The following is a 27012-nucleotide window of genomic DNA, read 5'->3' on the forward strand; positions in this document are numbered from 1 at the left end:
CCCTTGCTGTACCTTTAATTTTTTGAATCCTGTGTCCTAAAAGCAACACTTTTTTCTTTGGTTCAATAACTTATTACATGTTTTATTTCTCATGTATAGATGGTGATTATTGTTATTTCCCTTTTTCTTTCGTAAGTATAAGATCATTAAAGTAGAAACTTTTATTATTGTGGAACATTATACTAACAGGAAAAACAGGAAGAAAGTGAACTTCGATCTCTTCCATCTCCTTCCCCTGCTCACTTGGCTGCTTTAAGTATTGCAATTGTTGAATTATCGAAAGAACAAGGAATAACTGATGATGACCTCAGAGTCCGCCAGGACATTGTGGAGGAAATGTCAAAGGTTATAACGTCATTTTTACCAGGTAACAGGACCATTTTATATATTTAATTCCTAGAATCAAAAGATACTCCTTTACTTCTTCCTGAACTAGGATAAATTTCTTAATTCATATCCTCTTCTTTCTTGTTGTTGTTTCTTAAAAGTAGGTGAATTTGAGTGTCTTAGGAATGATCCTTTTTGTATATTAACTTTGTGTTTGTGGATATGGGTGCTTATTCCTGGGCATGTAAATGTGGGATCAGAGGATAGCTTCCTTCCTCCCTCTGTGTGGTTCCTACCTTACGTCTGGGGTCTACCTCAGGGCCTCAGGTGTCAAACACCTGTGCCATCTTACTCTTCAGGAGCTGCTTTTATTAAAGTATCTACTTTTAATAAAACAAGTTGTATGATTTTTAGTATGAGAAAAAAGACTTTAAAATGCCAAACATGGGTAGTTTCTAACTCGTCAGATATATTTTATATTGGTTTATGAATATCATTGTTTCTCTTTAAAAGGGACTGACTTTACTATAGAAATATGTATGTGTATATGTACACATGTGCCAGGTTCCTGCAGGGGCCAGAAGGTTTTAGATCCTTTGGGTTACAGGTGGTTGTGAGCCTCCTGCGAAGGGTGCGATGAACTGCACGTGGACCCTCTGTAAGAGCAGCCAGTGTTCTTATCTGCTGATCCATCTCTTCAGCCCTGTGCACCATTGAGTTCTTAATGGATTTTACAGGGTTTTAAAATATTATTTTCAGCATAGCCATTCTAACATCACTAAATAAAATTCTTATTGCTTAATGTTAAGGAAAAATTAAAGACTCAGAGAAAATTTCAAGATGTTGGGAATTCAGGTTTATTGTATATGTTTATATATAGGCTGCTGTCTGTCTTTTCTATTTTTTGTTCTTTTTTTTTTTTTTTTTGGAGACAGGATTCTCTGTGTAGCCTTGGCTGTCCTGGACTCCATTTGTAGACTAGGTGGTCTCTTGAACTCACAGAGATCCTCCTGCCTCTGCTTGTGGGAGTGTTGGGATTACAGGCGTTTAAAACACCATACCCAGCTGAGGTAAACGTATTAAAATAAGACTTAATTTCTTACCACCCAAAGAGATGTTGGGGAGTTGATCATTTATAGCTACATACAGTCCTACTTTGAGATTCACAAAAAAATAATAATATGGAAAAATGGAATTTCATTTTCTGTTATTTCTCTAATGTTTTTCTGCCTAAGTAATGCATTGAATACTGATAGAATTCTTGAAAAGTAATTCAACGTTATTTAAAAAACAGTACCTACATTTTTATGATTTTAAAGATGTAGCTAACTTATACATTTTTAAGTTTGAAAAGTAGACGATTGAATTTGAATGTTAGGTTTTGAAGAAACTGACTCTGCCTGATCAGTACCAGTTCTACATGTTATTTTCTCTTGCTGTTTGGTGTGATCTTTTGAAGTATGCCTTATATTTGTAATAACACATATGGTAGTCTGAGAAAGACCTAGGTAGCTTCTGTGTATCTTGTACTAAAAAAACTCTTGATGGCCACAAACTTTTTCATGTTTTAGGTTTGCAGTATCACTTGACTTGGAGTTATTTTGTGTTTTGAAAAATCATTTGTATTGAATGTCTGATTTTTTTTAAAGATTGGTTCTTTCATAAGATTCTAAGAACATTTTCTGACAGTAGCTTGGCTAGGTGAGTGAATGTTTTTGGATGGGTTCTAAATGAGCTGTTTGATTTTGAACACTAAACTTTTATGGTAGTTTTTTCTTTTGTTCTTTGTTCTTGTACCCATAATTGGGAAACATTTGTTGTTTTATAGATCTGTTAGAAAGAATATCAGTTTTGTGAAAATCTTTCTGCCAGAATTAAAAGTCATGGGATGGAAGTAATATACAGTTTTCCACAAGTTTTTCTTTATTTGTTTTGATGTATGTGTGTATGTGCTAGCATGAGTTCATGTGTGTGCAAATGCCTGATAGGTTAGAAGAGGCCGTTGGATCCCCTGAAACTGGAGTCGCATATAGTTGTGGAGCTGCTATTGGTTGCTGAGAATTAAATTCTGATCTTTTGCATGAACAGCAAGTGCTTGTAACTGTTGAGTCATCTTCCCAGTTTCCTGGGTTTTTTTTGTTTTTTTTTTTTAATACTCATTTGCAGTTTTATGGTTTTTTGTTTTTTTCCTTTATTCCAGAATGTTCACTGAGGTTGTATGGTTCATCTCTGACAAAGTTTGCCCTGAAAAGCAGTGATGTTAATATAGATATAAAATTTCCTCCCAAGGTAAGTAATTAAAAAAGAACCTTCCGTTTATGGTACTTAATTAGTATTTGATAATATTAATGGGTTATCTTTAGAGAATGGGTAGGAGGAGAAAAAAGCTTTGGGTTATGGAGTATTACCATGAAGATTAGACAGTATTTTTAAAGGTTAGTATTGCATTTCTAACAGGGAGGAACAACAACAAAAACAACAAAAAGCCAACAGAGGAAAAAGTGGGTATTTGAGCTTATTGACTAGTTATTACTTCTGATAGGCAATGTTCAAAAGATTGAAACCAGAAGGCTGGCTCTAAAACTTGACCGAATAAAAACAGATTACTTGATCTCTCTAAACATTGTTTTCCTCAATTTAAAAACAGAGCTAAAATAGCCAGGCACAGTGGCACATGCCCATAATCCCAGCACTTGTGGAGGCAGAGGCAGTTCCATCCCTGGGTTTGAGGCCAGCCTGGTCTACAAAGAGAGTTCAGGACAGCTAAGGCTACATAGAGAAATCCTGTCTCCAGAAAACAAGCAAACAAACAAAAAGCAAGAACAAGAAAAGAACTAATAACATTTTTTTCTTTAAATTTTATTCACTTTACATCCCAACATAACATTTATTCATCCATTTATTTATTTATTTATTTATTTATTTATCCATTTATTTATTTATTTTTATTTTTGGTTTTGGATTTGGATTTTTGAGACAAGAGTTTCCTATTTACTCTGGTCTGGAAGTCAGTATATAGTTCAGGCTGTCCTTGAACTTAGAGTAATCTTCATGCCTCTGCCTCTTGAATGCTGCTTTTATAAGCATGCACCACCACATAGGGCGCTGGGCTGGTGTTTCTAAGAGCCTGAGCCACATGCTGCTGGAGTAGATTGTCTCTGGCTCCAGATGAGGAGTAATGGTTCTAGTTTTGAGACAGAAATCCCCTGCTTCTGCCTACCAAGTGCTGGGATTAAAAGTGTGCTCTATCACACCTCGCCTAGTTTTCATATTACATGAGATGAGCTCACACATATATACCCTGGTAAGTGACAGTACTCAGTAAGCAGTAGTCATTAGGTAGGGTTACATCACAGTGTCAGTGATACTTATCGATAACTTGCTTAATTTTGTCAAATCAACCATTTAAAGTTATCAGGCCAGGGCTGGAGGGTGTCTCAGTGAGTAAAAGTATGCACCCAACAGGTAAGTAACCTGAGTTCAGTCGTTGGTACCTACATCAAGTTGGAAACAGAAGGGACAGTGCATGCTGTCTTCTGACCTCTCCATGTGGGCAGCCCCTCCCAACACAGACAGTAATACAATTCTAAGAGTTATCAGTCAAAACTTCATGTTTGTCTCAGTTGGGGTTGCTGTTGCTGTGATAAAACACCATGACCAAAAGCGCCTCCGTGTGGAAAGCGTTTATTTTATTTAACAGCTTGTAGTCCGTTGTCCAGGAAATCAGGGCAGGAACTCAGGGCAGTAGGAACTGAAGCAGAGGCCACGGAGGGGTGCTGCTTAATGGCTTGCACCTCGTGGCCTGCTCGATCTGCTTTTTTATAGCACCAAAGACCACAAGCCCAGGAGTGGCACCACCCACAGTAGTAAGTTGGGCCCTCCCATAGTAATCAAGAAAAAGAATCCTGCAGCCATGCCTACAGGCCAGTCTGGTGATGATATTTTCTTAATCAGAGTTCCTTCCCTCTTCCTGAGTGGCTTGAGCTTGTGTCCAGTTGACATAAAACCAGCCAGAACCATGTTTAAAGTTTTTTTTATATCATTTATTTCATTTTATTTCATGTGCATTGGTGTGAGGGTATCAGATCCCTTGGAAATGGACTTGTAGACAGTTGTGATGCGGGTGCCTGGTGTTGAACCTGCATCCTTTGGGAGAGCAGACTGTGCTTGTAACCACTGAGCCACCTCTCCAGCCCCTAAAGTCTTTTTTTTTTTTTTTAATGCTTTCTTTGCTTAAAGATGTTTGATTTGAATGAAAGTTTGACATTTAAATTTCTAGTCATTTCTAGACGTTTGGTAAATTTCTATTTTTTTTTCCTGAGTAAATAGTTCTGCAATTGTTATATTCTACTTCTTGAACAAGATTAGATGACATAAAAGTAAAAATACTACTCTGATTTTATTATTTTAAAATAAAAAATGATTTTGTTAAATATTATTCTTGAATCAAATCAATTTCTGACTACGTCCTGCTGCTTGTCCTTTGTTTTAATGAAACTTTTTAGATGACTCATCCAGATCTTTTGATACAAGTGCTTGGAATTTTGAAAAAAAGTGGTAAGTACCTTGCTGTTTCTTTTATGAAAATTTATTTCCTAAAAATATGTGCGCTGAGTTGTTTACATGTGAGAATGCATATATATGTGTATATTCAGTAGGTGACCCTGGAAATGTAACTTACCTACTGGTTAAGTCAGATATACTGTATCGGAGTTGATAATTAAAAAGTATTTTTAACACAATAGTCTCTCCTTATCTGTAGGATTTACTTACTTTGTTTCAGTGCTAGGATAGAACCGAAGGCCTTGCACTAGGCATGTTCTGTTGGTGAGCCACAGTCCAGTCACTATCCCAGTTTTGCTTTCTGTTCTTTTCGTTAACCTACATTCAGTCACAGTTCAAAAATTAAGTGGAACATTTTAAAAAGAAGCAGTTTTTTTCTTTTTAAAATTTTTCTGAGACAGGATTTCTTTGTGTAACCCTGGACGTCCTGGACTTGCTTTGTAGACCAGGCTGGCCTCAAACTCAAAAAAATCCACCTGTCTCTGCCTCCCAACTGCTGGGATTACAGGTCTGCACCACTAGGCCCAGCGTAATTCTGTATTAAAAAAAAAATTAAGTTGTTTTATGTGTATGAGTGTTTTACCTGAGTGTCTTGTCTATATGTACACTGTGTGTGTTGCTTGTGCCTACAGAGGCACAATCAGAAGAGGGTGCCAGATCCCCTGGAACTAGAGTTATGGATGGACCTGAGCTATCTTGAGGGTGTTGTGAACTGAACTCAGGTCCTTTTTAACAAGTGCTCTTAGCTGCTCAGCTATCTCTTGAGCCCTTCCATTTCCAGGAGCTCCATTCACTAATCTTTAGTAGCTGCCTAGTTAGCAGTTTATTAGAGCTCTGCAGTGTCAGGTACAGAGCTCGGTCCACCTTCATATGCTTACGTTGTAATTGTTCTACTTAGTTATTCCTGCTAATCTTTATAGTGCTAATTTATTTATTAAAGTTTGTTATGCATGTATGATTAAGAAAAAACTAGTATTTATAGGAATTGATACTACCTTGAGTTGCAGATATTTAATGGTATTTTAGGAAGTATCTTTGTAGGTAAAAGGGAACTATTATGTTATGGGCATTTCATATATAAATGAAGACAAACAGACCTGTCTTTATTTATAAAAAAAGTCAGTGAAAAAATTTGAATGAGATACCAGAACTAGAAAGAGATAAAGAATAAAGATGTATATACATGTTTTATTTCCATTTGTCTTGTTTGTTTGTTTGAGACAGGGTCTCTCTACATTACCTTGGCTGTCCTGGAGCTTCATATATAGACCAGGCTGGCCTTGAATCCGTAGAGATCCACCTGCCTCTACCCCTTGAGTGCTGGGATTAAAGGCGTGACCACCATCTCCCAGCTCAGTTTAGTAGAGACATCTTAATGCCCATTTATGAGCTTCCTGTTGACCATTATCCTGGGAAATTAGTTCATAAGGAATCATATAGAGATGTTTTAACAGTGTTATCTTTGCTAATAAATATTTGTTTCTAATTACACAAAAACTTAAAAGTATGTTATACATATGAAGTAGGCTTATGCTTTTGCCTCTTGAGGCTCATTGAGAAGTGTTCAGCCTATTATAACTTAAAAAAACTTTTTTTCTAGCTGAGAGGTCATCTTAAGTCATATAATGTAGGTTTAAAAGCATTCGTGTTTTAAATTCTATTTTACTCAATATCCTCATTATATCCTCTAGAAACCTGTGATCTGTAAGATTTGTTTTCATATTTGTGTTTCAAACCCCTCATTGAGCTTTTTAAGTTACTGGCATATTCGCTGTACATAAAGTATTTCTGACGTAACAGGTTTCCAGTATAGATTTTTAAATCAGTCATCCCATCAAGGACTGCTGAGAGGTTTTTCATTGATTTTTTTTTTCCCCAAATGAAATGTCAATCCATTTATTTTAAAATGGATATTTATTTTTAATTTTTAAGAAAATTTATTTTCTATACCTATGGATTTTTATTCTCTCCTTACATCACATGGGTGGTGGGGATTGAACTTTTCCTGCCGGGCAAACTTGTCAGACCCTGAAGCAAGCATTTATGACATGAGATCTACTTTGGTGGTAGACATATGCTCCCCCTCACCCCGTAATGCCTCCTCAGAACCTTCTATTAGGCAGATTTGGGAAATATAAATTGAGTGAGGCCAAGAGTTCTTGAGTGGAAAAACAGACTTGTACTGTTCTGTGTCCCTCAGAAGTAAATGATGTTCCCTCCTTGATGCACATCTGTGAAATGTGTGTATTACTTGGAAGTGTTCAGACTTTTAGGGATGTTAGAAGCCCTTTCCTTTTAAGGTGCTTCTAACTTTGAACAGTATTTGAGACCATACTGGTGCTCGCACAGATGGCTCCAGGAGAGGTAAGAAATTATGGGGTTCGTTTCCATAATGAGAAGAGTGAGTTCTTCTATTCAAGTAGTGAGTGCTTTTAGAATGAAAACTGTAATTGTTTTATAAATGCATAGAGATGTTGACATTAACTTACTTCCCCCTCTTACTAGAATTATATGCAGATGTGGAATCTGACTTTCATGCGAAAGTTCCTGTTGTGGTGTGCAAAGATCAGAAAAGGTTGGTAATGAAGAAAATAAGGTATTTATGAAAATGAACAGTTCTGAGATGGCTCAGCGGGTAAAGTGCTTGCTGCACAAGCATGAGGACTCGAGTTTGTATCCCCAGCACTGAGATAACGAGCTAGTAATCCTACTCCTTGGAAAGATAGGGAGGTCCTAGGGGCTTGTTGGGCAGCCAGTCTATCCAAAGTGTTGAGCTCCGGGTTCAGGGAGAGACCGTTTTAAACAAGAAGGTGGAGAATAATAGTCAGATACTGCACATGGACCTCTGGCCACCACACACATGTGAATATATTTGTCTGTGTCTGTACACACACACACACACCCAGGACCTGCAAGATGGCTCATTTGCCAAGTAAACTAAGTTTAACCCCTTATATCCCATGTAAGCCCCTGTTACCACACACATTCACGCACGCACACTCACACACACTCACAAATATACACAATAAAAAAAATCAACAAAGTACCAAATTTGTGGCTCTGGAGTTATAAACATAAATTAAGAAATAGCTACTCTGATAAGGTTTTATTATGTTATAATCTAAGGGCTCGTGGGGCTAGCTTATCCTGAGACATGCATGGTAAAAACAGCGAACCAACTCCTCAAAGTTGTCTTCTGACCTCCATTTAAATAGGTGGGTGCATGTGCACTCACAAATACAAAATAATGGAAGAGATTTTTTACAGTCTAGTTGTTGTTTCATTAGCATGACTCATTGCCTTTCTAGTCAGATGTCTGTAGGACTGAGAGAGTAAAGTACCTTTGAGAAAGGAAAACTTACCGGGTATGGTGGTACATGATTTTGTACCCGGCACTGGTGAGGCAGAGGCAGGCGATCTCTTATTTTTGAGGCCAACCTGTATACATAGTGATGCCAGATCAGCCAAGGCTACACACTGAGGCCTTGTCTCGAAGAGAAGGAAGAGGAGGAAGAGGAAGTGAAATAATACTTGAGATCATCATGGAAAAAAAATAGATGTTCTTCTGTTGATTAAGTTGTTTTTTTCTTGTAGTCTAATATTCTTTTTCTCATTCAGGTCAGAAGGTCTATAGAGATCTAGTTCAGCTTCCTTATTTGGGATTTAAAAGCATTTATGTATTATTGAATGTCTGTGTCTGGGCCTTTGTGTCCCATGATACATGTGTAGCAGTCAGAAAACAACTCTATAGTGTTGGTCTCTTCTCCAAAGCTTTGCATGGCTTCCAGGTTGGGCTTTAGGGTAGAGCTGAGGTCTTCAGGCCGACTTGGCTAGTTACATCTTCTTATAGCCTAACTTCTTCATTTCCTAAATTAGAAAATTGAGACTTGGAGGGAATAATAAGCATTTGTACAAATTTATATCATTCAAGGCAAAATCAATACTGGAATATAAGCATTTGACGTCTGTTAAGTCCACAGTGTACTAAATTGCTGGCATGTAACAGACGGCTTCAGATTTATCCTTCTTTTTGCCACTCCCAGTCCACTGTATTCCTTTCCACTTAAGGTAGTTCCTGTTCTCACGTCTACAAAAGCGTGAATCATGGACTGATAGGTAAATTATAATCTTTAACTTGAAAGTAACAATGAAATTATGAAAGCTTAAATAAGAAATTAAAAGTTGAGAAGTATAGCTAGGAGGTTTACTTTTCATCATGTACAAAGCAGAAAAGAATGGACTGGGGAGAAGTATGCCCTATTAACTGACACTGAAGATATTTGTGTCACTGCTAGCTTGAGCTTGTCGTCTTACCTTGGGCTAAATAGCAAGACCCTGTCCTTATATCCTCCCAAAATGTGGGGGGATAAGATGGCTCCAGGGATAAAGTTGCTTGTCCTTAAACCTGACCAGCTACGTTTGACCTTTGGGACTTGAAGCAGAGAACCAACTTTCACAAATTGTCCTCAACTTCCACCTGCATATCATGGCACATGTGTGTTCATGTGCAATAAAATGAACAGAAGAAACATTGTACTGTGACTTAGGACAGTTATTTTTTATATCTGATTGTGGATGCTAGGAACTAATCTGGGGTCCTGCAAGAGCATGATAGACTCTTAACTGCTGAACCTTTTCTCCAGTTCTATAGTACCTTTTTTGGTTATTAAAATATGGTGACCGAGACTAGGTCTTGGTGATGCATGCCTTTAATCCCAGCACTCTGGGAGGCAGAGGCAAGGTAGATCTCTGAGTTCAAGGCCAGCCTTGGTTGGTCTACAAAGCAAGTATAGGAAAGCCAAGGCTACACAGAGAACCCTGTCTCAAAAAACCAAAAAACCAAAAAACCAAAAAAAAAAAAAAAAGGAAAGAAAGAAAAACTGACAGAGAAAGATAGCCTCTAGGTTTTTGAAGCATTCTGTTTTTAAAGGTATTAATGCAATGAAATTTATTTCTCATTCACAGTGGTTTGCTTTGTAGAGTGAGTGCAGGAAATGATATGGCGTGTCTCACTACTGACTTACTTGCTGCTCTTGGCAAAGTTGAACCGGTCTTCACTCCCTTAGTGTTGGCCTTTCGCTATTGGGCTAAGGTAAGTGGAAGAGAAGGAAATAAGTCAGCCTTTTCTGACATATAAATTATAACATGTAGGAGAAAATAGTTGTCTGCTCCACATAGAAAATTGTGTGGCAGGTTTTATCATGGACATTAAAATAAGGTTTCATAGGCTTGTAGAAAGTTCCCTTATCAATCCCTTAGTCTTGAAACTGTTGGTAACACTGAGCCATTATACATACTGCTGTTTTTTCTTTATTCACATCTGTGGTGAATTTATTTTATAAGTAAAAAAAATAATAAAATAGAACATTTATGATAGAGCAATGCATTAAATTATTTGAAACTTCTAAATTGTTCATTTTGGAGTTTTCCTCTTATGTCATGTTCATTTTTTTTTCATTTTATTTATTTTTTGTTTACAAGTGTTTTTCTCACATGTGTTGTCTTGGATGCCTGGAACCTGGGGAAGTCAGAAGTGGGCATTGCAACCCCTAGGCATTTGAGCTGCCTTGTGGGTGCTGGGAATGGAACCAAGACCCTCTGGGAGGACAAGTGCTGCTCACCTCCCTTTAAGGAATCATCTCTTCAGCCTGCCTTTATGTGTGTGCGTGTGTATGTATGTATGAATGTTTGTATTTTTTGTTGTTGTTGTTGTTTGAGACAGGGTTTCTTTGTGTAGCCCTGGCTGTCCTGGAGCTCGCTCTGTAGATCAGGCTGGTCTCTAAATTATAGAAAACCACCTTCTTCTGCCTTCTGAGTGCTGGGGTAAAGGTGGTGACTGCCCAGGTAGTGAGTATTTATTTTTAAAAACCATATTTTTTATATATGTCAGTTCTGAAGAATGAATCCAGAGCCTCATTAATTCTGTGCAAGAATTAATTCTGTGCAAGAATTAATAACTGATCTACAACCTGAGCTCTCCTATCAATCTTTTAAAACTACAGTTGAATAAGGAAAACTAAAAGTTTAGAAAGTAGAGCTATGTATAATGGGCACCATGATGATAAATTATTGTTATAATGTTCTTGTAAATGTATACAATTTGCCCTTGTTCATTCAAATATTGATTTTTCTATTCCACTATGTGGTTTCAATTCAGACATTTCATTCTGATGCTTATTCTAAGTATCACCTGTCTCAAGTTTGTATAAACATGCCATCCTTTGTACTCTATATTGTCAGTAAAACAATCAGCCACAATGCTGAGCAGTGGAGAGAATAGGGTAGGACATCCTGGTCTGGAGGGGAGGAAAAGGAAGTGAGTGGGCGGAGAGGAGAGTGGAGATTGGAGGAGAGGACTTTAAACCACGAGGAGAGATAGACCGAAAGTAAGGTGTGACTAAAAGCAAGTACAATGGGTAAAATCTGAATGGTAGGAAACATGCGGGCGTGGACGTTTAGGAAGGAGTGGTCATCGCCCAGCACTGTGCTGTAAGTTAACCAAATAAACTCTAGTCTCTGTGTGGTGATTGGGGTATACAGATGGTTTAGAAGTAGCTGCTGTTTAAAAGTTAAATCAATAGTAAATATTAATATTCAACAACATGTATATTTATATTTTGGTGGTATTTGCCTTTAATAAAAGCACTTGGGAGGCAGAGGCAGGTGGACCACACAGAAAGGTCTAAAGCAAATAACAGCAGCAAGAAAGGACATGTTCTTTACTGTGTGTGTGTGAGTAAGGTGCACAGGGGCCATGGCGTGGTGTAGAGGTCACCAGTCAGCTTTTGGGGTTTGTCCCTGTTCCACTGTGGCTTCCAAGGACTGAACTTGGGTCATCAGGTTGTGGCAAGGGCTTTTATTTGCTGAACCATCTCCTTTATTTTTTGCAGGTTGAGGGTCTTTTTTTTTTTTTTTTAATTTATTGGAGATAATTTTATTGTGGCCTAGTTCTTTTGAGAGCTAAAATAGTATCATTTTTATCGCTTTTTTTTCTTTTCCCTTTTGGTCTTTTGAGACAGAGACTTTCTTGTAACCCTGACTGATGTGGAATTTGCTTTGTCTTTCAAGCTCATCTCAAACTTGAGGCAGCCCTCCTGTCTCTGTGTCCTAAGTTGTGCAGTTATAGGCCACTGTAGCTGGTGTTTATTACTTCGTGGGTTCTTTTTCTTTCCACCCTTCTCCACCCTTTTCTTCCACCCTTTCAGCCTCCTAACACTAGATAGAGAAAAACATAGAGGGGAAAGGGGGTAATGTTATTGTTAGACTACTTCTGCTTGTTAGGGGCCGTGAGCTCCTTGGGGCAAATTTGATCTTCACTGTCAGGACATCTGTTTTCTTCTTCTAGTTTCTTTGCATATTACAACCTAACAAACCGCAACCAACAGCATCCAACCAGCCACCAGCTTCTTGGCTTCCTACCATTTATATATCCTCTGAAAAGTCCCCAGATAAAATCACAGAAACTATCTGCAGCTGGCATAGCCACGCCTCTGCCAGGGCACGAGGCACATCATAGTCATCTGCTGCAAAGCAGCCCCTTATCGTCACACCTTGGATTAAAACAAAAACATACGCTTATAATAATTGTTTTTAAAAGAAACCAAAATTTCAAATTTCTCTCTACATTTCCCTCTTTCTGTTTTAAGCCATTAATTGTGCTATGTGTAGTGGAAAGTTATAAACAAAGACATTTTCCATGAAATAAATGCTTTTCGGATTAGTGTGCTAAGACCTCTCTTGCTCAGTTGTAATCTTTATCAGTTTTGATGATATCCACAGCATTTCATTTTTTTGTGGAAATATATGCAAATCCACATGCCCAGAGCAAAACTTTCGCTGGCTTCTCTTCTGATGTTAATACATTCTTATAGTATATAGGCCTATTTAATTCCATAGTTTTTGTTATAACCTGGTGACTCTGCTGCTGTTGTCTGAAACGGCTCGTACTTTTTGCTTCAGGACCTTGAGCCAGGCCCCCAAATAATTTCATTATGGTTAGAAACTGTCTTGGATATCTCTCTTGGACCTACACTCTTTGGTCCAGTGGCAAACTTTCTTACATCACCTGTGTACCCCTGGAAGCCTAGGCCGCCTTTTCTGGTTAAATTTAGAAGAAAATTATTGCTGCTACAAACGGCTTGTTTACTTTTCTGGTACAATGTACCATATTTCTCCCAGTTTGGTAACCAGGCATTTTGAGTTCTGAGACTTTTGGTTTGGTCATTCTATTTGCAAATGACCAGATCCTGCAATTGAATCTGGTATCCGGGCATTTTGATATTGGAAACTTCTAGCTATAGCTTGATCTATGATATTATCATTGTATACTTAGAACAATTATAGAACATTGTATAATTAGAACAATTATAGGTGTATCCTGTAACCACTTCTCTTTAGCTGCTGCTTGTACCTTTAATGGTCTAATAACTTTTTGTTTTTGTTTCTTTTTGGTTTTTCAAGACAGGGTTTCTCTGTGTAGTCTTGGCTGACCTGGAGCTTGCATTGTAGACCAGGCTAGCCTCAGACTCTCTGAGTGCTGGGATTAAAGGAGTATGCCACTGTGCCAGGCTCTAATAATGTTTTACATTTGGTATTTGCATTTTCATAAGCCAAGGTCTTATGAAAGGTCTAACACCTGTCTTACATCAGGGTCTAATGTTCACAAATGAGAATAATCTTTGTTTTTTTTTTTTTTTTTTTTAAATCAGTGAAGACTTTTCCGGATCCTTTTATAACCTTTGTAAACGCGGTGGACTTTTTTTTTTTTTTTTTTTTTTGGGCTCCTCAATTTTGTCCCAAGCTCTTAAAGCCATTAAGTGACATTGTTCTATAATGATGACATCAAGTTGGATCTGTTCTCGTTTATCAGAGTACCGCCCTTCACCCAGCAACTGATCTTTTACTGTATTAATTCCCTTCACTCTGTTTCCCTGTTCAGTATTTGTGGCTTCTTCCCTCTGCCAGCTAACCATTGCAGTTCTGGACCATCGTCTGGTACAGTTGTCCTCCCTTTTAGTCTTGGGGTGTAATTCTGTTCTGAGTAGCCCATGTATTTAGAATTTGTTTTCTGTAAGGCACATGCATCTCATAGGAAATCATGGCTTCTTTAAAGCACCTATGGTTTTTAAAGGATGTCATTCTATCTCATTATAGCCTTGTTTCCACCATAGTAGGCATAGGCTGTATGATTGATTGTGATTTTATATTGCTGGGCTGCCCCTCCTCTATCTCTGGCAGCATACTTGGTTTGAGATTAACCCTTTCTCGAAATGGGCGATTCATCTTTTTCTTTGACCCTGCCTCCCTGCCTGACCTCTTCCTCCTCCCAGCTGCCTACCCATCTGGCCCTGCCCAGGGGCTTCGGGGACAGGAGACTGCAGGGCTGTGATCTGCCTTTCAGCACAGTTTCTTTCCCTCTTTCCTGTTGGAGGGACTGAGCCTTTTATTTCTCTCCTTTTCAGTGCTTCTCTTTTCCCCAGCACTTCCATTTCCACTCACATTTTTTTCCAGCTGCTCAGCTATCCTCCAACCTTTGTTGAGATAGAATATAGGAAGAAAAAAATGAAAACAAGAAGAGAAAATCCCTCTGGGTGCAAAGCAGGGGATATCCCAGCAGAAATAGCCACAATAAATTTTTTGTTGGTGTCTTGAAAGAAAATATTCATTCCTTTTCCCCCTGTGGTTTCCTCTATTGCATTTGAAATCAAGATTTTTCATTTTAAGTAGCCCTGCTTCTGGCACCACTTATAACCAGTGTTTGTTATTTTGTGGGTTTCTTTTTCTTCCACCGTTCTCCCTTTTCCCTCTTTTAACCCCTTAACACTAGATAGGAGAGGAAAAAACAATAGAGAGGAAAGGGGCTTCATTATCATTAGACTATTTCCAGTTATTAGCTGTGTTGAGCTCCTTGGGGCAAATGTGGTCTTCCGTGTCAGGATATCTAATTTCTCCTCACTACAGGCCACCATACCCATCTACCTCACAGGCAGTATTTTACTCAAAAAGATAAGTAAAAAGTATATAAACGGTACTCTGTTTTTTTCATATAGGGACTAGCTGATTAGCTAGTGGTATTCTTAAACTTGCTGTATATCCCATGCTATCCTTGAACTTGAAATCCTCCTTACTCAGTTTCCTGGGTGATGGGATTATAGGTGTGTGCCCTTGTCTCATTTCTTAAATAGTGTATTCTGAATTAAAAACCATAAAGGTGATCTTATAAACTTTGCTTCTTAAAGTGGCTTCTAGCATGGTTTCTTATACATAACTGTCAGTGTAGGCACTACAACATAGATTAGGGAGTGAGGCTGCAGAATGGTTTGTTCCTGTTTCTGACACAATAATGTGCTTCAGTTTTGTTAGTTGTGTTCTCATGTACTTTATTTTCCTAACTCATTATAAGAAATCTAGAAATAATTGCTGCTGTATTTTTTACAAGTTTCTTTCAACTTAAGGTTTTGAAACGTTTTTGGTTTTTTTGAAATTTTATTAAGTCTCATTATTTTGCATAGTGAAAACATGATTTGGGGTTCAGAAAAAATTTAACATGATAAATTTTTCTTGTATCACTGATACAAAATCATAGTTGATTGTTTCCTGGCTTGTTAATTATTATTTTATATATGTTACTGAATATTATACTGTACTTTAATTATCGCATCATTTCTAATTCCAGAGGAGCAAATTAGAAGGCAAGCAAATGCCTCAATGCATAAAAATATAAATTTGTACTTTAATAAATAAAAGTGTCATAATAAAATAATATATATTTTACTATAATAAAATTTAATTATTACTATAAATGTAAATAAATGTTTGTTTATTGTAATAAATATTGTTGTAAATAAAAGGAAGGATTTGTCAGTGTCTTTGGCTGCTCATTTGGAGAGGAGAATTTGAGCAGCATACTCCTTTGGAAGAGACTTCATCACCAGACATTCACCCTTAAAATTAGGGAGAGGTTGTCCACAGAAACCAGTTCTTCAACAGCACACGGTATTTCCAGAGTTGAGCAGGACGAATACACTACTTAATTTTAGCACTTGGCCATCTAAGGCAAAAGAATTGCTAGTTCAGGGCCAGCTTGGGTTATATAGTGAGGCCCTGTCTCAAGTACAACCAAAACTGGACAGGGAAGAGCTTACCACCCAACTCTCCACCCAACAACCCCTGCAGATATGTTGTAACAATCCCAGGAAGCATTTTATTTGAACACTAAGCTTATACACTGATGATCTGCTTCACTCTGGTACCTAGAATAGTTAATGAATTTTGGAATGTGGAAGAGAAGGTCTTTGGATTAAGTTGGAGATTCCCCAGGTCCACACAGCTGATCTGTATTGGGCAGGCATTTGCCACTCAGGTACTGAGATTCTGCTGAAGATGAATCATGGGTTCTGTTGGGTTTGGGCATCCTAGTCTTAAAGACAGGGCAGTCATAATCTCCCATGCCCTATCCCTACTTCTTTTTATGCTCCTGTTCCTCCTGCTGCCATATTCATTGGGATTGGGTCTTGTCTGTGACACGATGGGGAAAAAGCTGAAGTGGGATCCTTTGAGTTACAAGGGGTCCAGGGGTAGCAGAGAAGGCAGAAGATGAAAGTAGAAGTTCCCTAAAAGTGATGGTGTGGAGCTGAGGGCAAGAAAGAGTGTGGGAACAGGGACCTTCCAGGTCCGATGCTGGTGGTGAGGTGTTGTGGCCTGATGGCAGGGCAGGGACACTCATGCTTTGATGCTGCACATGGAAGGTGGCTGTGACAGCCGCCTCTTTCTTTGTTGGGGTTGTGGATGAAGTGGTATCTCAAGCCATAGGAATAGTGGCTCTGAAGAGTAGAACTTGTGGTCTAGAGTTCTGTCTTACACTTGGATTGGCAGTTGGCTGGTGTAGCTCACCTAGACTCAAAGGAACACTGGCACTTAGCCCGATAGTGACAGTGTTGATGCTTAGAGAAATTCCATCAGAGTTGAGTGCTGTAGCAGGAGGAGCTGCTGGAAGGGACTGAGATTGGGGTTATCTAGCCACAGTCTTGGCTGCTAACAGGCTGGTTGAGCTGCTCTTTAGGTTGGAAGAGACCCCAGGCTGGGTGGAGCAAGAATTTATTCCTCAGAGTACTGAGGACTCAATTCTTTATGCTCAGATAGAGCTCTCAGGATGCAGCAACAGGAGACCCTCAGAGACAGTACAGACACATGATGACATCAGTTACGCGCAGTTTGGGTTGAAAGTCTGAGGACTAAGGTCAGCTCTGACATGTTTTTTAATAGTTAATAATGCATTCTTTGAGGTCTGGTGATAGGTAGTTTTATAGATAAAACCTCTTAAATCAGAGGTTTATCAGAGGTTTAAATCAGAACTATTTACTTTTATCATTCGTTAATTCTAGTCAGGTTAGCTAATTTTGTGAAATTTTAAAAAATCATGTGTAAAATTTAAATTGCTAAATTCTAACATGAGTTTTCCTTGTTTTTTAAATCTTGATTCCTTTGAGGGTCTTTCTGTTATGTAGCTCAGTCTGTCCTAGAACTCCCTCTGTAGATCAGGCTGCCCTTAAACTCACAGAGATCCACCTCCCTCTACCTTCCAAGTGTGGGATTAAAGGTGTGTGCCAATGTACCTGACCTTATTTTCATTTCTAAGTAGTGTTTGACATCTAAAAAGAGATCATTGGTTTTAAAAGTTTTTTTTTCGGGTGTTAGTACACACCTATGTGTATGCAGGTGTGTTAATGTTTGCAAGTTCAAGGCTAGGCTATCCAGTGAAACCCTCTATCAAAAAAATCGGGTGTGTGTACACCAGACTAGTAACATGAGCTAATATATTCTGAATGTTGAGATTTGAGATTATTTCTTAGGTTTCATCATTGTTTGGACTTTCATTTTTTTTTTTAAACACAGTGAAGAATAAGCTACTTACACTATGAAAATCGAAAGCTAAATGCTAGGACTTTTTCCTCTTGATTTTGCAGTTGTGCTATATTGACTCCCAAACTGACGGTGGAATCCCTTCTTACTGCTTTGCTTTAATGGTGATGTTTTTTCTTCAACAAAGAAAACCCCCTCTTCTTCCTTGCTTACTTGGAAGTTGGGTAAGCTTGAGTTTGCTATGTATGTGCATGTAATATATGTATATGTATATAGTTCTTGTTAAATATTGTGCTCACACATTTTAAGGTGGAATTCTGGTTTCTCTATCTTTTCTCTTTCTTTTTTTTTTTTAAATAATTTTTCTACTACCAATTTGGAATGCCTTTTTATATAGATTGAAGGCTTTGACCCAAAAAGAATGGATGACTTTCAGCTGAAGGGCATAGTAGAAGAGAAGTTTGTGAAGTGGGAATATAATTCAAGTAGTGCAACTGAGAAAAACTTAATTGCTGATGAAAACAAAGCTAAGGCAGACCAACCAAAAGATGATACCAAGAAGACAGAAACAGACAACCAAAGTAATGCCATGAAGGAAAAACATGGCAAAGTAAGCTTTTTGTTTTTGTTTTTTATTTTTGACTTTTCTATCTGTAGAATTTATGATACCTTCAAGTGAAACTATTTGACTAGGAGTAGATTGACCTCTTGGCCTCATTTTCCTCATCTGTAAAGTGAGGGGTTGATCTGGTTTAGTTTTTGGAAATAAGATTATCTAATAAACTTATGTATTGTTTGAGTTGTTTCAAGGTAATTCTGTTTCTTTTTCATTTAAACCAGTAAAATTCATGTTATGAGTAACTTTAAGTATATTGTGGACTTTGTGCCTAGGTTGGGTGGAAGAATAAAAGTCTTTTGCTCTATGAAGGGGTGGCTATCTTATTTAATTAATTCAGCATGCATTTATTAAGGACTTGCTGTATTCGAGCATTTTTATGAGTGCTAGGCAACCATATGTATATGTACATGGATTGTGTCCCTCAGAGGCTTGTACTATTCCAAGAATATAGATGTACTGTTTGAAATGATTGCTGTTTCATACTGAATTGTTACAGTTTTGTAGTTCCTTGGATTTATTTCAGTAATCGCAGTTCATGATCTTGTTTGTAGTTTACTGAGAAGACGGAAACAGTGAAAACAGGCCTACGTACTTCCATCATCTATACTCATATCCTGCCTTGCTACTTCTTTTCCTAAAGGAACGTCCGTGTTGTTACCTAAAGGCATGTTCCCCATTGCCTTCTGAACTATTGCAGAGTATTTATTACTCTAGTAGTTTTCTTTCCTTTCTGAATTACTAGTTTTTCATTCTTTATGGAATCAATCAAGCATTCTTTTATTTCTCTCATTTTAAAGAAAAATGTTAAGTGCCTGATTTCCCTTTGTAATTAAACTAAACAGAATTGTTTATATTCACCATTTCCTATTTTTCTGTCTCCTTAACACATTATCAGTCTGCTAAAACATACAATCAACTTTTTATTTTGTTAACTTTCATGGTCACTAAAAATTATCTCTCTTGATAAAGTAACATTTTCCAGTTGATTTTTTATTTGGAATAATTTCAATATGCCACACCTGCCAATGCTGTCTTTCTCAGTTTCTTTTGCTGATTTGTTCTTTTCCTCCAGTCGTTTAATGTTGATGTGCTATAAGCTTGGTCTGTGACTTCTCTCTCTATCTCTCTCTCTGATTTGTCTGCTTCTTGTGGTAGGTGATTCTGTCTAGTCCTTTTGATTTTAAGTTCCATCTGTGGTATGACAAGTCCTCTTGAACTCTGTAATTCTATTTAACTGCCTATTCAGTGTCTTTTTTAGGTATTGTAATGTGTCTAAACTGACCTTTGGATCTTATTTTCAAACTTGAAAATTGTCATGTTTCATCACTTTAAAGTACTCTGTCCTTTCAAGCATTCAGCCTAAAACTTAAGAGGCATCCATCGCCTTTGTTCCATTCTGTCATGAAAACCCTATGTCATATGTCAGGAAATCTTGAATCTTGCTGTTTTTACCTCAGAACATCTCTAGAATGCTGTCACTTTCACCACCTACTGCTAACCATCTTGTCCTGGTCACTGTCATTCTGGCTTGGATTTGTACCGTATCCCGAGAGATAGCCCCAGTATGTACTCTGGCCTCTGGTCTGTACTCAACAACACAGTAATCTGAGTGGTTGTTCAAAAGTTAGATCAGGTATTACCCTTTCTGTCCTTACACAGACATGTTCAGTTGTTTTCCATTTCATTAGTGTGGGAAAAAAGCAGATAGTCATTAGATCAGTCTTTTCTTCTGTTTCCTTCTACTATACTAACTTGCAGTGATTTCTCTTTTCCTCCTCCTTGTGATGCTGAAAATCACTTAGTTTTCTTCTTAAAGATAGTCACCCTTTGTGCTCTATACTTTTTATCTCTTCCCCTTGCTTACAGCGCTTCTTTTCATCATGTCAGGATTTTTCAACCAAACTGATTCTGATACTTAGTTTAACACTGTCCACTTTTCCTGTTTAACACTGTCCACTTTTCCTGTTCCTGTGCTCCCACCCCCTTTGTTAGGTTACACTTTCTCTCCTGTGGCACTTAGCTGCTTCTCATTAACTGTTCAATTTACCTATCAAGTGTGCTTGTCTTCTTTTCTTGGGAAGAAAGCTCCATGCAGGCAGGACCTTGGGTTCTTTAGATGTTGTCCCAAATCGCACCTTAGCATTTCACCCCTCTGTCCTGACAGTCTGTTGAGTAGGACCTCATTGTAATTTGGTGGTGGGATAATATAGTGCTGTACAACATAGATGCAGTAGCTAGGAGTCTCCAGTCAGATCTGTGCTCTGTATGTGCTTCAGAGAATTATCAGTGCAGGGTTAGGTTTTAGAAGTGTGAATAAGGATGGTGGGCATTATGTTTTATAAATGTGAATTTTCTTCATTAGGATATTCCTAGCACAAATCCAGGAGTATAGTAGGTTCTAAAGAAATGTTTGCCTAATGATAGATTTCTTTTAATTTTTGAAAGTAAATTTTGCAGCAAGAAATTGTAATAACTATCCAGCAGTTTACAACCTTGACTGTGCATGAGCTTCACTGGAAAGAGCATTAAAAACTCTAAAGGACAGGTGTGGAGCTTGTTATTCTAGTACTTGGGAGGTTGATCTTTGGTTAGACTCTAGCCTGTGTAACAGATGAAATCCTGTCTCAGGCCCACACAGAGAAACAAAAACAAACAACAAAAACTTCACAGACTGGGGTGTACCTCAGTGGCAGTGCATTTGCTTAACATTGATGAGCTTTTGGGTTCCATTCATGGTGTTCTCATCCCCAAACACATATAAAAACCTCAATCCTCAGTCCAAATGTCCCAGATCAGTTATATCAGAGTCTTGGAAGTGGTGTGGAATTTCATGCATACCTGGTGATTGTAAGGTACAGACAGTTGTAATCACTGGTTTAATGAAAAGAACACAGAATTCCTTGAATTTCTATAATTCAAACTGACTGTTTTTTTAATGCTTTCTTTATGCTTGTTTTTGAAAACATATATACTTAAAATATCTTTTTCTGATTAACAGTTTATTGATTTTATAGTTTTGAGGAACTTGAATGAGAAGTATTTTCTTTTCTAGTCTCCTTTAACATTGGAAACACCAAATCAGGTATCCTTGGGACAGTTGTGGTTGGAGCTGCTAAAATTTTACACACTGGATTTTGCTTTGGAGGAATATGTCATATGTGTACGGATACAAGATATTTTAACAAGAGAGAACAAAAACTGGCCTAAAAGACGAATAGCCATTGAAGGTGAGGTAATAAGCTGTGCGTGTGTGAGCTGTTGTGTGTGTGCTCCTCATTTACCACTGTTCTAAGTTTAGCACTTAGGTAAGCTAAAGAGTGTGATAATTGATATCGATTAGGGAACATAAAACCCAAGCACATAATCATGCCAAAATAAAAAGCTAGATGTAGTTGTTCATACCTGTAGTCATGGCACTTGGGAGGCTTAGGCAGGAGAATGCTGCAATGAGTTTGGGCTACAAGAGTCAGACTCATAGCCAACTTTGGACAAAGTGCGGGGAATCTTTTGAAGGAACGGGGAGATGAAAGACTTGGAGGAGACAGGAGCTCCACAAAGAGCAATAGAACCAAAATAATCTGGGCCTGGGGTCTTTCTGAGACTGATGCTCCAATCAAAGACCATGCATAAAGATAACCTAGAATGCCTGCACAGATGTAGCCCGTGTCAGATCAGTGTCCAGGTTGGCACCCTAGTAAGGGGAACAGGAGCTGTCTCTGACATGAACTCAATGGCTGGCTCTTTAATCACTCTCCCCATCCCCACCCCATAGGAGAGCAGCCTTACCAGGCTACCGAGGAAGACAATGCAGGAAGACAATGTAGCCAGTCCTGATGAGACCTGATAGGCTAGGGTCAGATGGAAGGGGAGGAGAACCTCCCCTATCAGTGGACTGGGGGAGGGGCATGGGAGGAGATGAGGGAGTGAGGGTGGGATTAGGAAGGAAGGAGGGAAGGGTCTACAGCTGGGATATAAAGTGAATAAACTGTAATAAAGAAATTAATTAAATTAAAAAAAAGAAAAGAGTGAGACCTTGGTTCAGAAAGGTACTTCAACAAGAAATGGGTACGAGAATGTGAAATGTTTCAGTGACAGTGGTTTATAGGGAAAGCAGAGTGACGCAGCTGTTAGTGCTCTATTGATTGAAACTAGTGTTATTGAATTGACTAGCTAATCTCTTAAAAATTATTTTTTCCTCAGATAGTTTTTAATCTTTTTGAAGAAACAAACAAAACAAGGTGCCACATTTGTTTTTCCTCTGTTCTGTCTTTAAGAACTCACTAGGACCCTCATTAGAAAACTTTCGGAAAATATACTCTGTTGATAGTCTAGTAGTTATGACCTGTTTGTGTAAGCATGGAAATGTAATGTAAATGCTAGTAAAGACTTAGCCATTGATCATTTTCTTTTTTACTAGATCCCTTTTCAGTCAAGAGGAATGTTGCGCGGAGCTTAAACAGCCAGCTTGTTTATGAGTATGTTGTGGAGAGATTCAGGGCAGCTTATCGGTATTTTGCCTGTCCTCAGAGGAAGGACGGAAGTAAATCTACAGTGGAGTTCAAGAAAAAAGAGAAGGGAAAAATAAACAATAAGAAACCAGTGAAGTCTGATTGTATGGCAACAAACTGTTGCATTCTTCTTGGGGAAAACACAGAAAAAGTAAATACAGAAAGAGGCCAACCTGCTAAATGTGATAAAAAGGAATTTACATCCCAGAGATGTATTGTTGACAATGACAGTTTGTTGGTAAATGAACTAGGTTTGGCTGACCATGGACAAGATGCGTCATCTCTTTCTACTGCCCGTGAAGGCAGTGAATTAGAGCAAAAATCAGCCGAGAAACAAGGTGACTTAACACCTTCAGAGACTTCTTTAAAGAAAGGACTCGGCCAGTGTAATTGCATCGGGTCCCCTGATGGAGCCGAATGTGCTGGAACTTCCTGCAGATCAAGTTTAGCAACAGAGAGCTCACATGAGATTGTGCGTGACAGCACACCTGCTACCTCCTGCAACTGCAAAGCTACAGAAGTTGCCTCTGACCTTATTGATGATGATAACCTCCCCTCCCAGGAATTACATTATGTGTTTGATAAGTTTATTTTAACCTCTGGCAAGGTAGGACACAGTAAGCAATTTGTGAAACTTTGTGGTTATTGTGTGACTGTTGACAGTGTTTAGATTTATTAACAGTAACAAAATAGCTTCTGATGTAATGGCTTGTGTTGGAATGATACTTTGCTGTGTATCTGTCTTTTAGTCTTTATATTTTCTTACAGTGGCAGCTGAATAGAGCATATAAAGTGTAAGAATGCATCAGTACTATTCTAGTAGCTGATGTTCTTTATATAGGAAATTATAACTGTTATGAAAGTCAGGTTAGCAAAGCAGTGTGTGTGTATGTATATGTTTCTCTGTTGTTTTATTTTGTTTTGTTTTTTCAAGACAGGATTTCTCTGTGTAACAGTCCTGTCTCTGTAGACCAGGCTGGCTTTGATCTCCCAGAGATCCACCTGCCTCTGCCTCCCAAGTGCTGGGATTAAAGGTGTGCACCACCAGTGTGGCAATAAAGCAGTATATATTTTAATGTTCTGTTTTTACATACATATATATAAATAAAGTTATTTTTCTTTTTGAAAAGAAAACAAGGTATGAAATTTTAATGACTTTTCCTTTTTTGGTGGGAACATGTAACTATACTGCTGAGTTGTAGTTGAAACTATGAACAAGAGTCAAAAAATGGAACACCTAGATTATGTTCTGACAGTGAAATTTTTGGACTTTTTAATACCCTTTGTGAGTTATGAAGTACTCCTGTTCTTTTAAAGTGAAAGAATCTTTACTTAAAGTCTTTAGCGTGTACAAGGTTCTGTAGTGAATAGAAAATAAAGAACTGATTTGTTAATAGTAAACTACATTTTTGCAAGTGCAGTTACATAACTAAAGTATGTGCAGAATGGCAAAATGAGTAGTGTAGTAGATCATTGGAGAGGGGGTGAATTGGAAAATCACTGTATCCTTTTGTCGATAATTACTTATTGACAGGCTTTAAGCTTGTTAACCTATTTACTGCACAGTCTTTCTTTTTTAGAAATGTGTGTTGTTGGGCCTGGGGAGATGGCTGGGCGGGTACGAGCGCTTGCTGTTCTTGCGAGCATCCCCTTACTGGCTCACCCTGTGCCTCCAGTTCTAGCGAGCGATGTCCTCTCTGACCTCTTCAGGCACTGCGCACGTGTGCACCAGGTGCATACACACACAATCCAAGACGAAATTAAGAACAACTTTTATTACGATAGGATTGGATTTTAAAATCTATTTTTATTTTATATGTATGGGTATTTCGCCTGCGTGTGTATCTGCACCACTTGCATGCCAGGTGCCCTGAGAGGCAAGAAAAGGATATTGGCTCTTCTGGAACTGCAGTTAACAGTTGTGAGCTGCCGTGTGGGTGTGAGGCAGCGAAACCAGCAGGATCCTTCATAAGACCAGCCAGTGTCTGAACTGCCGAGCAATCGCCCAGCACAGATTGGTATTTTGAAAGGCTATAGATAACCCAGCCCAAACACATACATACACAAACACACACACCCTCCCTACCTTAATGTGTTAGAGATAAGTTAACACTTATGAAATCAGGGCCACTCATAATGTCACAAATATGTTCACCATCTCAAAAAGTCCTTTCTTCCCTTTTCCCCCTTTTACAGTAAGTTTAATCCCCTAGCAAACTTTTAAGACTGTAATACAGTATTAGTTATAAGCCTAGAAAACCGTAGATCTCTGGAACTTGTTGATTTGTGTAAATGAGATCTTAAACCTTTGTCCCCAAATTTTCTTTTCTTTTCTTTTTTTCCTTCACTCAAGTTGTACCTCTTTATTCTGCATAAGGATACATCTGTTGCATATTATTCTGGTCACAGTAGTTAGTTATAGAGACTGTTGCAAAGACTTAAGTAGCAGATAGTTAGCAAGACTTCTGAGAGAATTTCGGTTTGTACTTCTTATATATACTCCCCCAAGTTTATACTAAGTTAAGTACCATATCTTTAGTTTTACTTTACTAATAGTCTGTAACTTAAAAACAAGTCCATTGTGGCTAGGTGTGCCTGTAATTCCAACACTTGGAAGGCTTAAACAGGGAGGTTGCCAGTTTGAGACCTGCCTGGGCCACATAGCCAGTTTTGAGTACCACACAGCCTGTCCTATAAAATAACACTGATTTTCAACAGGAAAGAATTTCTGCTCCGCATGTATCATTTAAAACACAGCAGACCGAATTCTCTGAAAAACTGGTAACTGGGCATAGTTGTACATTCCTTTAATGCTATCACATGGGAGACAGATCCGGGTGGATCTCTGTGAGTTGGAGGCCAGCTTTGTCTACATAGCAAGGCCTAGGACATCCAGAGCTATATACTAGGACTTTATCTCAAAAACAGAAAAGAAAAGCTCGTAGAAATTCCTGTGGTACCCTTAATTACATATCCACATAATTTTGTTTATGGTGTTATGATTTCTCTTGAAGTTTCTGTATATAATCTGTTGTTTAGTTTTTTAATTTTACATGTATGAGTATTTGTCTGCATGTATGTATGTGCACATCATGTGCACTTGGTGCCTAAGGAGACTAAAGAGGTTGTCTTTCCTTGGTGCCTAAGGAGGCTAAAGAGGTTGTCTTTCCTTGGGACTGGAGTTACAGATGGTGTGAGCTGTTTTGTGGGTTCTAGGAGTCAAATACAGGTCCCTTCCAAGAGCAGTCAGTGCTGTTAAGTATTGAGCCACCTTTCTATTCCCCTTTGTATAACTTGAATCGGCATTTATGGCTGTGTCAATGTCCAGGCTAATGTTGGAGGAGCTCTTTAGGTACACATAATGATGAGAGTATAGCGATCTCTTAATCGTATGTGCTTTTGTAACGCATTGGCATAACTGTTTACTATTTGACCCACCTGTCTGGTGTTCTACTGGAAACTATTTAAAATGATGCTATAGAATTTGGAAATTCAGTGAGTATTCTTAACTGATTCATGATATAGATAGAGCTAAGTTTTAGAGCTCAGTCTCCAGAGACCAAAACCGTAATATAATTTTACACACTAGCTGCAAGAGGATTTCTTAATTGATTCTGAAGATCGAAATAGTTGGAAGAAAATGAAAGATGCAATTTAAAATTCCTTTATGAGTAACTTTATTAAAAGTCTCAGGAAATTAAAACTGCAAGCTAGGAACTATGGCTGTAGCTCAGTTGGTAGAGTACTTACATATACATGGCCCTGAGTTTGATTGCCAGCATTGCCTTAAGCCGGTGTGGTGGTAACCCAGTGTGGAGTTCTCACTTATATCCCAGCACTCACAAAACAGAGATGGAGGATCAGGAGTCGTAGGTTATTGTTGGCTGTTTGGGCTGTTGAGACCCTGTCTTATAAACCACACAGACATGGTCTAGAGAGACGGCTCAGCAGGTAAGTGCTCTGCTGCTCTTTCAGAGGACCTGGGTTCCATTCCCTGTGTACATAGTAGCTCAGAGTCATGTGTAACTCCAGTTCCTGTCGATCCAGTGCCTTTTTCTAACCTCAGGGCACCAGGCATACAAGAGGTGTGCAGATAGACCTGCAGGCAAAACAACCATATACAAAAAGAAAGAT

The 27012-nt window shown here is 38.3% G+C and overlaps 1 protein-coding gene across 7 annotated transcripts in view; it reads left to right on the forward strand.

Moving 5' to 3' along the window:
• The window catches only part of Tut4 (terminal uridylyl transferase 4), a 101786-nt gene that overhangs the window by 26566 nt on the left and 48208 nt on the right, over positions 1-27012 (forward strand). For 6 of the 7 annotated variants that reach the window (XM_021661046.2, XM_021661031.2, XM_060366097.1 and 3 more), the window contains exons 5-13: positions 190-367; positions 2528-2616; positions 4833-4884; positions 7396-7465; positions 9856-9982; positions 17856-17975; positions 18149-18361; positions 21423-21597; positions 22788-23485. In XM_021661046.2, the coding sequence (XP_021516721.1) occupies positions 190-367; positions 2528-2616; positions 4833-4884; positions 7396-7465; positions 9856-9982; positions 17856-17975; positions 18149-18361; positions 21423-21597; positions 22788-23485 (1722 nt within the window). The remainder of the gene's footprint in view (positions 1-189; positions 368-2527; positions 2617-4832; positions 4885-7395; positions 7466-9855; positions 9983-17855; positions 17976-18148; positions 18362-21422; positions 21598-22787; positions 23486-27012) is intronic. The other variant, XM_060366098.1, reaches the window with a different exon arrangement.

The sequence above is a fragment of the Meriones unguiculatus genome, chromosome 12 (assembly GCF_030254825.1).
Source record: "Meriones unguiculatus strain TT.TT164.6M chromosome 12, Bangor_MerUng_6.1, whole genome shotgun sequence".
Lineage (NCBI taxonomy): Eukaryota > Metazoa > Chordata > Mammalia > Rodentia > Muridae > Meriones > Meriones unguiculatus.